Source organism: Blastomyces dermatitidis, assembly GCF_000003525.1.
Source record: "Blastomyces dermatitidis ER-3 genomic scaffold supercont1.2, whole genome shotgun sequence".
NCBI classification, from domain to species: domain Eukaryota; kingdom Fungi; phylum Ascomycota; class Eurotiomycetes; order Onygenales; family Ajellomycetaceae; genus Blastomyces; species Blastomyces dermatitidis.
The window spans coordinates 5,694,623-5,706,864 of NW_025544775.1; the positions used below are offsets into that span (position 1 = coordinate 5,694,623).

General features: G+C 48.1%; 3 protein-coding genes across 3 annotated transcripts; 1 reads left to right on the top strand and 2 right to left on the bottom strand.

Annotated features, from left to right (window-relative positions):
* The first annotated feature begins 55 nt into the window (after positions 1-55).
* BDCG_02037 (5-aminolevulinate synthase, mitochondrial) lies at positions 56-5,106 on the top strand. Its single transcript, XM_045417589.1, has 2 exons — positions 56-675; positions 799-5,106. The coding sequence occupies exons 1-2, from the start codon at positions 306-308 to the stop codon at positions 2,409-2,411; spliced, it is 1,983 nt and encodes a 660-aa protein (XP_045274358.1). The 5' UTR covers positions 56-305; the 3' UTR covers positions 2,412-5,106.
* BDCG_02038 (DNA-directed RNA polymerase I subunit RPA49) lies at positions 3,157-6,905 on the bottom strand. The gene is made up of 5 exons (XM_045417590.1): positions 6,809-6,905; positions 6,531-6,617; positions 5,104-6,441; positions 4,550-4,887; positions 3,157-4,416 (listed from the first exon to the last, which is right to left on the bottom strand). Exons 3-5 carry the CDS (start codon positions 5,252-5,254, stop codon positions 3,409-3,411), a joined length of 1,497 nt encoding a protein of 498 aa, XP_045274359.1. The 5' UTR covers positions 5,255-6,441; positions 6,531-6,617; positions 6,809-6,905; the 3' UTR covers positions 3,157-3,408.
* Positions 6,906-7,011: 106 nt separating this feature from the next.
* BDCG_02039 (carbamoyl-phosphate synthase arginine-specific small chain) lies at positions 7,012-9,470 on the bottom strand. The gene is made up of 4 exons (XM_045417591.1): positions 8,985-9,470; positions 8,882-8,894; positions 7,580-8,804; positions 7,012-7,507 (listed from the first exon to the last, which is right to left on the bottom strand). The coding sequence occupies exons 3-4, from the start codon at positions 8,712-8,714 to the stop codon at positions 7,221-7,223; spliced, it is 1,422 nt and encodes a 473-aa protein (XP_045274360.1). The 5' UTR covers positions 8,715-8,804; positions 8,882-8,894; positions 8,985-9,470; the 3' UTR covers positions 7,012-7,220.
* Positions 9,471-12,242: the final 2,772 nt, after the last annotated feature.

A 12,242-nucleotide genomic window follows, 5' to 3' on the forward strand; every position in this document is an offset into this window, starting at 1 on the left:
CACCGACCTGCTTAGTCAGATTAAAATTCTTGATTGGCGGCATCCGAGCCAATCAGCAGCGTCTTATTAATCTGTGCAGAATTCCCATCCCAAATTGTTCAGACTGTCAGACTCTCCGCATTCTTCTTATTCTTCACGATCCCCAAACCACCAACCACCACCCGCCAGGAGAACGAAGCAAGGGCGGTATCAGTCATCCGGGCGCAATCAAGCACAATTGATATCCTGCCTCGTACCTCCACCCCAAGAAATTCAAGAGCCAACTGATCAAAAACGACATATACCAAGGGACCACAAACGAAACCATGGAGGCGCTGCTGAACCAGTCACGCTCGCTCTGCCCTTTCCTGCAGCGGACTTCCCCCGCTGCCCTCCGTGCCCTCTCGACCCCAGCCAGGCAACCCAATGCCGGCCCCAGTCCCAGGGGAGGCACCATTTCCAACCTGCAGGTCATTGCCCGCCGATGCCCCATCATGAGCAAGGCGCTTGCCGTCCAGAGTGCTCGCATGGCTACTCCCAGGGCATTCAGCACCTTTGCCGGTGGTGTCTCTGGGGGCGGCGCGAAGGGCGTCAAGGGAATGCGTGCCCCTGGTGCTGGCAAGAGGAGGTTCCATACCTCTGCGAGTAAGGAGGCGGCGATTGGGCAGGGTGCTGCTGTTAGGAAGCATGAGAATGGTGAGTTTTTCTGTGTTTGCTTGAAGTTTACCCGTATCTATCCCATCTATTTTTTATTTTTACTTTATTTTTATTTTATTTTTTGTCACTTTTCTTCCCGGTTACTGATGACTCTGAAATTAGTTCATCCGCCACTTTCCGAGGTTCAAGCCGGGAAGCCTGCTATGGCAGAAACAATGACTGTTTTCCCAGGCCCCAAGCCGGAGGCCCCCTCGATCAGCAAATTTGACTATGAGGGGTTCTATAATAACGAGCTTGAAAAGAAGCATAAGGATAAGTCCTATCGCTATTTCAATAATATCAATCGGCTTGCCCAAAATTTCCCGCGTGCGCACATGTCCGATGCGCACGAACAGGTGACCGTGTGGTGCGCCAACGACTACCTCGGCATGGGACGGAATCCGAAGGTTCTTCGAACTATGCACGAAACCCTCGATAACTACGGGGCTGGTGCTGGAGGTACTCGTAATATTTCAGGCCACAATCAACATGCTGTTGGGCTGGAGGAGGCTCTTGCCAAGCTACATGGCAAAGATGCTGCGCTGGTGTTTAGTTCCTGCTTTGTTGCCAACGATGCCACTTTGGCCACGCTGGGAAGTAAACTTCCTGACTGCGTGATATTGTCAGACAGTTTGAATCATGCATCGATGATTCAGGGAATACGCCACTCCGGTGCGAAGAAGATGGTCTTCAAGCACAACGACTTACAAGATCTGGAGCAGAAACTGGCCTCTTTGCCCCTGTCTATCCCCAAGATCATCGCCTTTGAGTCGGTCTATAGTATGTGTGGATCTGTAGCTCCGATTGAAAAAATCTGTGACCTGGCGGATAAATATGGCGCTATCACTTTTCTCGATGAAGTCCATGCTGTCGGCATGTACGGACCACACGGTGCCGGCGTTGCCGAGCATCTCGATTTTGACACTTACGCATCTCTGGATACGAGCAATCCTATGAGTACTAGAGGAACGATTATGGACCGAATTGACATTATAACCGGCACACTCGGAAAAGCCTACGGCTGCGTTGGTGGTTACATCGCCGGCTCCGCCTCCTTCGTCGACACCATCCGGTCCCTTGCCCCAGGGTTCATCTTCACAACATCTCTCCCACCCGCCACCATGGCCGGCGCTACGACCGCCATCAAATACCAGTCCTCATACGGCCGCGACCGTACCCTCCAACAACTCCACACCCGCGCGGTCAAAGCCGAATTGACAGCAAACGATATCCCCGTCATCCCGAACCCATCGCACATCGTTCCCATCCTCGTCGGAGACGCAGAGGTCGCAAGACAAGCGTCCGACATGCTCCTCAGAGACCACGGTATCTACGTCCAGGCCATCAACTACCCCACCGTCCCCAGGGGCGAGGAGCGGCTGCGCGTCACGCCGACCCCAGGCCACATCAAACCATACCGTGACGAGCTCGTCCAAGCCCTGCGGTGCGTCTGGGAACGCCTTGGCATCCGCAAGACGAGTGATTGGAAAGCGGCTGGCGGCTTCTTGGGCGTTGGAGTTGAAGACAGTGCGGAGAATCGCCCGCTCTGGAGTGACGCGCAGCTCGGGCTTAGTGCAGGCGAGGACGTGGAACAGGCGCTTGAGCGCGAGTTTAGAGCTGAGGCGTTGCATAGGGAGCAGATGATGCTGGAGATGCAGCAGGCTGATTTGAAGGCGCATGTTCATGTGAATAATACTGGATCTGCTGCTGCCACACCTGTCGGCGTTGCTGCGTAAGCAAGTAATGGAGGAAATCGAGAGCTTTCCGTTTTATTTTCTTTCCCTACTTCCCAAAAGCATGTCACCTCCCCTCTTGCTGGTAGCATCTTATCTTATCTTTCCTTTTGCAGTCCTGGCTCAAAGGCCTTTCTCCCGGCCTATCCTTCAGTCCTTACCTTAAATACAACGTTTTCCCCACCCCCCAATGGTTGTTGGTGGTGGCTATTTTGTGACTTTGATGAATCGAAAGGTCGAGGATATATATTTCGAACTCTCGTTTTTGCACATAGAATCTATTTTGTGTGTGTACGTACATGTACCTATTGGCTATATTGACTATCTTGGCTATGCCTATTCATACGACCGCCATATTTTGGTCTTGTGGCACGGAATGGATATTCATTGACTTCATTTTTTTGGTTATATTCTTTTACGGGTATTCAAAACTGTCACCCCTTGGGGCTATGCTGGGACTCGTTTGCCCGGTATATGCGTATGCTTAGATGAGGTTGGAGTTTTATTTTTTACCCTCCTCTTAATGCGCACATGACATTTTTAAATTTCCTTTTAGGTTATATGTAGCTGGTCGGCTACAACCATGCCAGGGTGGGCTATCTATCTATCCCATCATCCCCCTTAATGGAATTATCTCTTTCGATTCAAATCTGCTTTTACTGTACTTCACACTCTCATATTTGTGGCTCTCTTTTGATGGATGGATGTAGAAATTTTAGTTATTTGTATATTCTTTTTATTGAGATCTAGAACGAGTTAAGAGATGGTAAGGAGATTATACGTATCCCCCTCCAAATGCAAGGAGAGGAAAATTAAAAAGAAAAGAAAAGAAAAGAAAAGATAAAAGAAAAACAGGCATCACAGAATACGCAGCCCGACTAACTATCCATTCAAACCACAAGAAGTTCTGAATGAATACAGAACAAAGTCCCCTCCCTCCCCTTTCTCCCCCCCTAAAAAAAACAAAAAAATAAAGAAAAAAGCCCTTCCCACCAAAACCTCACCTCCTCCCCCCCCTACTAACCTTCGGAAACTCCACCGGAACCCTCAACCTCGCAATCCGCCTCGCCCCCGCCTCAACCTTACTCCTAACCCCCCACTTCGCAAACTCGCTCTCCCTCGGCTTCTCCACCTTGCACCCCAGCTCCCTAAAATACTGCTGGATGGTCTGGTACTCGAGGCTCAGGTCATCGCGCAGATCCGCCGGGTCCGTGGCCAGTTCGTTGGGCGCAAACCCTGCTTCGGGCGGGATGTGCAAGGAGAGCGCGCAGATGGTTGTGTGGAGGAAGGTGATGTCTGTTTTGGAGAGGAAGGTGCGTTGGGGGACGAATTTGCGGCGGAGCGCGTCGAGGAAGGAGTCTGGGAGGTGGGTTTGTTTGTTTGTCACGGCGGCGGCGGTGGCGGCGGCGGAGGAGGAGGAAGAGGAGGAGGAAGAAAGTATGCGCCGCAGATCCTCGCGGGGCGGCAGTTTCTTGCTCCCCGCCGCTACCGCTGCCGACCCGGCCCCGCGACTCGGCTTCAGCGACCGCGACAGCTCGATCAGGATCATGATGTAGCGCAGCAATTGCAGCTGCGTCACATCGCCCGACCGCACGACGTGGTTGACCCGATGCGCCACGAAGCGCGAGGAGGAAAGCACAGGCTCCCCCGCGCCAATGGCGGCCTGCCACTCGTGGACGGGCATGGTGCGCAGGGTCGAGAGGCCGTTGGGCACCAAGGTGTCGATCGCGTAGACCTGCGACGGGTGCGTGGCGGAGAGGTTTGGTTGCGGGAGGGGTTTTGCGGCTTGGATTTCGGACTGGGCGGACTTTTGTGGGGAGCCGGAGACGGAGGTAGAAGTATGTTCCTTGGGGATTGAGGAGAGGAGGGCGGATTCTGCGGGGGTGGGGCCGGAGCCGGCGGGGGCGTTGGAGAGGAGGGCGTTCTCTGCGATGGATTGGATGGCTTTGCGGGACTGTTTGGTGCCGAAGGCTTCGGTGAGGGCGGTGCGTTGGGCCCAGTTTGATTTCTGCGGTTTTAGGGGAGTTAGTTAGTGGATAGGGTTTTCTTTTTCTTTTTCTTTTCTTTTTTTCCTTCCCTTGCGGGAACGAAGCCATCGTAACAATACATATATGCATATATGTATAAGGGGAGATATATACCGTAACAACATCCCCATCACTCTCCCCATCATTAATAGCCTTCCTAGCCACGCGCCTCACACACCCGCGCACCGTCATCTTTCTAGCCTCCACGAGCTCCAGCTTGCCCGCGTCCGGGTCATAGACTGCCACATAGTGGTTCCAGAGAGTATCCAGCTCATTCTCGCCCTCTTTGCCAAGGAAGTCTATCCTTGGGTGTGCGGATGATTGCAAGAGGATTTCGGAAGTTGACAGGGTTGTGTTTGTAGTTGTCTTGTGCTTTTGTCGGTTTTGGCGCGGCCTTGAATATGCGGTTAGGGGGATGGAGCTGGGGATGCTGCTGATACCCGGTGTAGAGGCTATATATCATTTTTGTTTGTTAGCCATTTGTTTTTCCTTTCTCACTTTGCTGCTACTTTATGTCTTTGCGAAGGGGAATGCATATGCGTAGGAACAAGAGCACGGTATGAATCCTTTCAAGCGTCCTTCTAAGCAACGGGACTTGTCCTACTCCCCCAAGAAGCTGCGAGAGCTTGTAAACAAGAAATAAAACAAAAAATAAAGAAGATGAATACCTATAACAGGCACCGCCCCATTCGTATTCTGCACAAACTGAACCTTGACCGCGGGGACAACAGGCGCCGCAAGAGCAGGTTTCTTGCTGGGTCGGTCGGGCTTTTCAGAAGCTCGTTTTCGCTTCTTCTCCGCTTTGTGGTGGATGCCCATGGTCGGTTTTGCTATGTGTGTGGGCTTTACAATTTCTTCAAATGCTCGAAGGTAGGATTAAAAAACGTCTTTAATAAAGAAATTGGCTCTTTTTGGAGGCGGCTTGGTGGCGGTTAGTTTGCGGCGTTCTGGTGCTGCTGTCCGGGTGTTGGGGCGGCGGAGAGAGAAAAATTATATAAAATATATAAAATCTCCACCGCTAAAATATTTCCCGGCGAAGATTTTGCACTAAACGCTGATCAACACCACGGCAATCAACCAACAAATAAATCCATTGATGGAATGGACTATTTACCCGTAATCCTACGATTGGAAAAAATAATATTACTTGAATTTTTCGACAAATGGATTTATAGTCACAGGATGAGAGCTAAGGCCACACTTATGAAGGGCCACACCCCGCGCACTCGTCCCAGAGTTAGAAAATGAGGCACGAACAAGCAAGGCAAAGAAACTGCCATTAAGAAATTCAGAAACAAAGATGATCAATAGACGAGAAGAAAAAAAAAATTAGCCTTGTATTATTTTAAGTAAACCCCAACAGCTCCGTAATTCCTACAATGTTGATGTTTCCCCTTTCTTCCTTCACCTTGATCTGCACTCCCCCTGTTTAAGACGAGAACAAATCGCAAGCGAAGAGAAGAAAAGTGGAAATTAAAACATATCAGGAAAGGGGGGGGGAATTGACCAGCTCCCTCCCATCCACACAAAAATCAGACCCTTCGATTTGAAGGAATCAAAGGCGACAAAAGACATATGTGAGTTTTCCATTTAGCGCCTCTTCCTCCTTCCCCAACCCCCATTTCCCGCAACCGAACGTTTTAAATGAAAAAAAGCCAATCAAAAAACAAGAAATTCATGTCGTCAAATTTCTTTCCTTGTCGTAACTCTTCGTTAAGAAGTAAGATAAATAAAAAAAGGCGGAGCTCAGAACGGGTTGGGATGCTGAAAAATGGAAAAGGCATCTGAGCTACTGCTTTTATGACTAGGCGAAAGGAAAAGAGATAGGGCAATCGTGGTGTGTTCGTTTAAGATGATCGTATTCGTTCGAGTTTCATGTTCTTTTTGCTTTTGTTTGGGGGGAGGGAATTCAATCGGTGTGCGGTTTCATTTCAGCTCGGAGGGGAGCATGACTTAATGCATGGACGGAGAAAAAGCTGAGACGGAGTGGTCGAGTTGTTTACTTGCTGTAATGGGAGTTAGCTATACCGGAGATCAAATCCATTTGGGAAATAATATTTGATTATTTTGAAGAATCAAATGTGCGTGAACGAACCTTCTAGCCCGGACCTTTCTGCGCTTACGCTTCAGCCGTCGAACGCGCTTCTTTCTCCACTTAGCTCTCATCTTCGCAGAGTTTTGACTGTTGTCGTTGTGGGTGTGGTTAGCAATTGCATTCAATTGATATCAACATCAAGTAGGTCATGCATGTTCTTGTGTTCCACGTCAATTGGCCGCAGTGTGCAGTGGCAATGCGGGGGTCAAGTAATATATCCATTTCCGTATAGGAGAGATGAATATACAACAGAGCAAGGAAGGGAATTGATAACTTACACTTCTTTGACGATGAGGGGGATGGTTGCTAAGAGGAAGAAGGAGAGAGAGCGTTGGAGTTGCTTTGTAGTGTGCGTGGCTGACTCAGCTGGTTTTGCGCTAAGGGTTTAGTGGCTGTCCAAGCGAGAACCTGTGGTGATTATGTAATCAGTGGGAAAAGCGGATTTCTTGATTGGATGCGAGGAGACACGATAGAGGTAATATTAGGCGGAAGAATGTAATTTGATTACTTTAGAGAACTAAATAAGGGGAAAAAATATCATAAGAATTGAACAATAGTCCACGTGCCCAAAACGGCGCGATAACGGTAAAAATGAAATGGCATAAACAGAAAACTTGGAAAAGAGGACAAAGAGTGGAAAACGCCAAAGCACCCAGAGCATTAAAAAAAAAAGGAAGCAAAAGTCATCAATCAAGCGGCGGCGGCAGCAGCAGCAGGGGCAGAGGCAACACCAGCTGCGACGGGCTGACTTTCAACGCCAATAGTAGCCTGCACGCCAACCCGTTCCTTGCCCAAAAGATCAGCAAGTAGAGGGCTTGGGCGGCTGTCCCTATGAGGTTGGAACACCGCCTGTGTGGCCTTGTACTTATGCACGCTCTCCAGGTAGATATCAAAAAGATAAGAGGAATCGAGCGGGCCTCCTTTTGCCTCCGGGTGGAATTGGGTGCTGAAGATAGGTCGGGTCTTGTGGATCAGGCCTAAAGACAACCAAGTTAATAAATACGACGTAAAAAGTTTAGGTGCAGAGAAAATATATGGATGTTACTAACCTTCGTTGCTAGAGTCGTTGAGGTTGATGAAGTAGGGCTTCCAGTCGCTTGGGAGCGTAGAAGCATCAACGGCATATCCGTGATTCTGGCTGGTAATATGACAGCGGCCCGTGGTCAAATCCAGAGCAGGGATGTTGTGGGCACGGTTGCCGTACTTCAGCTTGATTGTTCGAGCACCAGCGGCCAGGGCAATGAGCTGATGGCCAAGGCAAATACCCATTACTGGCACTTGGGACGTCTCCATCAATTTGCGGAGGTTGTAGACAGTATCCTGGCAGTGGGTTGGGTCGCCGGGTCCGTTGGAGACGAACACACCGTCGAAGTGGTGCGCAACTTTGTGGATAGGATAGTTGTGAGGGAAGACAGTGATGCTGGCTCCCCGGTTGACAAGACTTCTCAGGATATTCTCCTTAACGCCGCAGTCGATGACGGCGACGTGTGCGGTGCTATTGCCAGGGCTAACATGGAAGGGGCCCTTGGTGCTAACCTTTTGCACCAAGTTAATTTGCTCCGGGTCAACGAAGGCCTCGTCCTGATCAGCATCGTATTCCTCGCCAATTGTGATTCGGGCCAGGGAGGAACCCTGCTCACGAAGATAGGTGACAATTTCACGAGTGTCAACTCCAGAAATGGCGGGTACACCTTCCCTAGTGCACCATTCACCGAGACTCTCAACAGCGGTCCAGTGGCTGTAGCGCTCGGCAACATCGGCAACGACAACGCCAACAGCCTGGAGGCTGGGAGATTCAAAGTATTTAAGAAGGCCATTCTCGTCCCTTTCAGCAGACGGCACGCCGTAGTTGCCAATTAAAGGCTGGGTGAAGACCAAAATCTGGCCACGATAAGAAGGGTCACTCAAGGACTCCGGGTATCCTACGAGGGAAGTGGTGAAGACAGCTTCACCGGAGATGTTTGCCTTGGCACCAAACGACTTCCCGTGGAATACCGGACCATCTCTGATCGTGAATGTCGCCCTGTCATGAGCCGATGGGGTGACTTTCTTAGGTGGGGGAGCGGTCTGGAGAGGATCGGTTCGGCTGACAGTAGCCATGAATCGAGCATTAAAGGCCGGAGTCCTCAGAGCAGCGGTAGCATGAGCCCCCGCTGGGACTGATTTGATAATTCGTGCAAACATAATTGTTGATTTTTTCTTTTTGTCTCTACAGTTTTATAACTCAACTGGCGCGATGTTTGACTCAATTTACCGAAGCTTTCCAGAGGTGATCTGGAACGGGGATTTGAGTTAGTTTAGGCGTCAATGGGATGGGATGGGATGGTAGAGTTCAAGCATTTTGGGCATACCAGATATGTAGTCCTAAATCACAAAAGTCAGTCAGAGATCACAGTCATGAGAAATGATGCTGGTTGGGGAGCCATTTTCCCCGACTCTGGGAGGCAGACATACCTGAGAAGTAAAGATTGAAGGAATTACACGCATAAGCGCTGTTGTGCTCGTCAAGCACTTAAATATACTATGTGTAGTGGGTACTGGGTACTCAGATGAGTGTGGAAGAAGGCATTGAGAGAACTGGCTGTGTGGGTGGTGCAATGTGTCGAGCGTCGTGATGGTGTAGAAAGGAAGCAAAAAAGACGGTGAATCCGGGAGGGGAGAAAAAGAACAGCGAAAAAAAGTTTTTGACTCAGGGCGGTGTCGGGCGGGCGCTGTTGGGCCAATGAGCCAATGAGAGCGTGGCGAAAGGCGTGTATCGTTGCCGTCCTGTACGGCCATTTCTCTGCACTAGTGGCGGTGGTATTGGCGTAACGGCATGTAATACGGTACTGTTTTTGAGCTTGAGAGCCGCCTTGGGATGTTCTATCCCTCGATCTATCCTGGACTATCCTGGACTACATACCTGGATCGAGATGGTGAACCCGCTATCAGAAGAGTTACCTATGACTCGCCCGTTCCTTACCATGGGATGAGACATCTATGAACGCTGAAGGCATGATATTTTAAGCTAGCATCTACACGAGTATAGGCAGCTAAACTTCGCCATTCCCATAGATCTATGTGTATATATTATATATTGCCTCACTTCCGAAATACATTGGAAGCCCGCTGATGATATCCTATTACTAGTGGAGTTGCGCAAACGTGCCCAGCGGAAAGATAACTCTAGATTAGCCGGACATGAATCTGACATAGGAGTTTTCTCGGGAAGACTGCCCTGAGGTGCTGAAGAGAGAGTAACGGCATCGGGATGGATTTATTAGCACCCGCCACATGTCTAACGTTATACTAGATAATCATTTATGGGCAGCAAAACCCTTACTTGCAGGAACAGTATGCGGCTTCGTTGGAAAAAAAAAAGCGTTTCCCTTTCGCAAATGGTTGTTCTATGGTTTAGAGGTTTGTTAAACATATCGTCATTCTCCGAAGATTTACTTCTGCTGAAAGCATCTCCAGCCCTTTGTGAAATGCATTTACTAAACTAAATCGTTGATGTATTAAATATTCCGGATCATCCATTCAAAACGCTGTAGCCTGCGTGATGGTTGCAATGTGGAAAAATCTTCAAGATATATAGATATTTTTACTTGATAACGCTGGCAGTGTCTGAAAGCCCTCTCATTTTCCCTATTTCATAAGAAGAGCTCTTTATCCCCAATACCGATCACAATGGTCTGTCAAACGCAGCGGGTAATCAGGCCAGACAGACAACCCGCCGCCTCCTTTCCCTCGCCCTAGTTCTCATCTCTCACACACCAGTAGCCCATAATCTACAATACACCACACTGTCAATTTTCGCATCACTCAACACCCCACACACTCCCATAAATTCAAAAAAAATAAAAAAATAAAAAAAGCAGAGTTTAACCCTCACTATTGGTTTTTACATACCACATTCACCGGTCTCTCAAGCAAGGTACGCATTCCTCATCGCAGCAATCGTAACAGTTCGGGGCACCGGGGATGCTACATTGCCAGGCGCAGTCGTCATACGCATCCTTGTTATCACATGCGTTCACGACAGATGATTCAGTGAGGAAGAGAGCGATGAGTGAGAGTTTCATGTTTTTGTAAGTTAAGAAGGGATCTGTGGTTGGTGGTGGTGTCGAGTGGTATTTTGAAAGAGGCGGGCAATAAAAATTGAGGATGGATTTAGAGTGTTTTCTTCTTCTTCTTCTGTTTTTCTTTTTTTCTTTTTTTCTTTTTTTCTTTTTTTTTTCTTGTTCTGCTAATAATGTGGAGGGGATTCTGGTCTAGTTTTACTATATTAGGCTTGCTGAATGTGCTCTGACTTCTGTCTTGCTTTCTCAATGAGCGATCCCTTCATATTATCATGAAGCTCTGAATGGATGTGGTGCTCTCGATAAGCTTGTCCAAAAAATTTGTTACATTTATGCACTGCGCAAGTCAAAAGATGATATGTTATGTCAGTATAGATACCTCTAAATTATCGTAAATTGAAGATATGAAAATAGCACATGCAAGGCCCAAATGTTACATATAATTCGACCCGTTTCCAGGCACCGAAACTATGAAGATTCGTAAGATCTACAAGTAGGGGAGAGAGGGAATCGAGCTGATTAGATCAGACTAGAGCCGATGAGTGTCTCTTGCTCAGCTATTCTCTAATGCTATATGGCTGTGCTTTGCAATTTGTACTTTTTTTTTGTTTTCTTTTATTCTTTTTTATTCTTTGTTCTTTCTTTGTTGTCCAGCAGCGGGAGTTCGTAATTATTCTAGGAATTGACCTTCAAGGAGTGATAGCTTATATGTTTCATCTTTTCATTGATGAACAAAGAAGAGCAACAAGCCAAGATGTGTCAAGTGAGAGTTTGATCAAGTTGGTAAATACTTGACATCGTGCGTTTGCTGGATTTCATCCCTAATCTTTGTGTTTGGATTTGCCTACAATTTGGTGAAAGGCTAACCGGAAGAGGACCTCGCGAAGGGTGAGTGAGTTCTTCATTCGCGGGGGTTCTAGTCCGCTTTGCCCAGGATGCGGTTACCTTATTGAAGCGACAGACGAGGGTTGTCGTGTTGGCCTGCTATTATGTATAGAAATTCCGCAGTGAGGACGCAGTGAAATGTAAGTCTTTGCCTTTGATTGCTAGATGAAGTCTCAAACATTGGAAAGAAAAACCCCTAGACTGCGAGCGAATCCTAAGGGACCGCTCGAATTTTTCGGTGCTCTGATTCAACATGGTCGTTAGATTCTCATCCCCGCAGAAGAAGCCAATCAATGCCCGGTACAGATTTTAGGGTTTCTGAGCTAGCCCAAATAGGACTGTTAAGCGAGAATGCCAAGCGCCGGTCCCAAATCTTATTTTGACATCGATTAAAAGGACCAGGCGTAGCTTTTCTGCTGATTCATTCTCTGTGAAAATGTGTTGATGCATGTCTGTTTTACAGCTTGTATAAAACTACATAATACCTTGGGTGTAGATTAGCCTAACACCAAAGGTTCAATAATAATCCACTTGAGAAATCCTACCAATTCTCTGTTTGCTCCACTTTTCCTGTCCATTATATATTGCAGGACAGATGACCCCTGATCTTGATCCCCTGACACTCAGCAAAAGCACTTGGTTTTAAAAATCGATTTCAAGCAGATCACTGCTGCCATCAAGTGCTGATTGTTTTTCTCTCTGCATAACTTTTTCTTGATCTAATCATCCGACAGCTGGATGTTTTTATCAAAACAGAGCAAGGCTT

Coding starts and splice junctions, on each gene's coding strand:
- BDCG_02039 (XM_045417591.1), bottom strand. CDS start 8,714: ATGTTTGCACGAATTATCAAATCAGTCCCAGCGGGGGCTCATGCTACC. Junction 7,508..7,579: donor CAACGACTCTAGCAACGAAG/GTTAGTAACATC, acceptor GGTTGTCTTTAG/GCCTGATCCACAAGACCCGA.
- BDCG_02037 (XM_045417589.1), top strand. CDS start 306: ATGGAGGCGCTGCTGAACCAGTCACGCTCGCTCTGCCCTTTCCTGCAG. Junction 676..798: donor TGTTAGGAAGCATGAGAATG/GTGAGTTTTTCT, acceptor CTCTGAAATTAG/TTCATCCGCCACTTTCCGAG.
- BDCG_02038 (XM_045417590.1), bottom strand. CDS start 5,254: ATGGGCATCCACCACAAAGCGGAGAAGAAGCGAAAACGAGCTTCTGAA. Junction 4,888..5,103: donor TGGGGCGGTGCCTGTTATAG/GTATTCATCTTC, acceptor AATGATATATAG/CCTCTACACCGGGTATCAGC. Junction 4,417..4,549: donor GTGATGGGGATGTTGTTACG/GTATATATCTCC, acceptor CTAAAACCGCAG/AAATCAAACTGGGCCCAACG.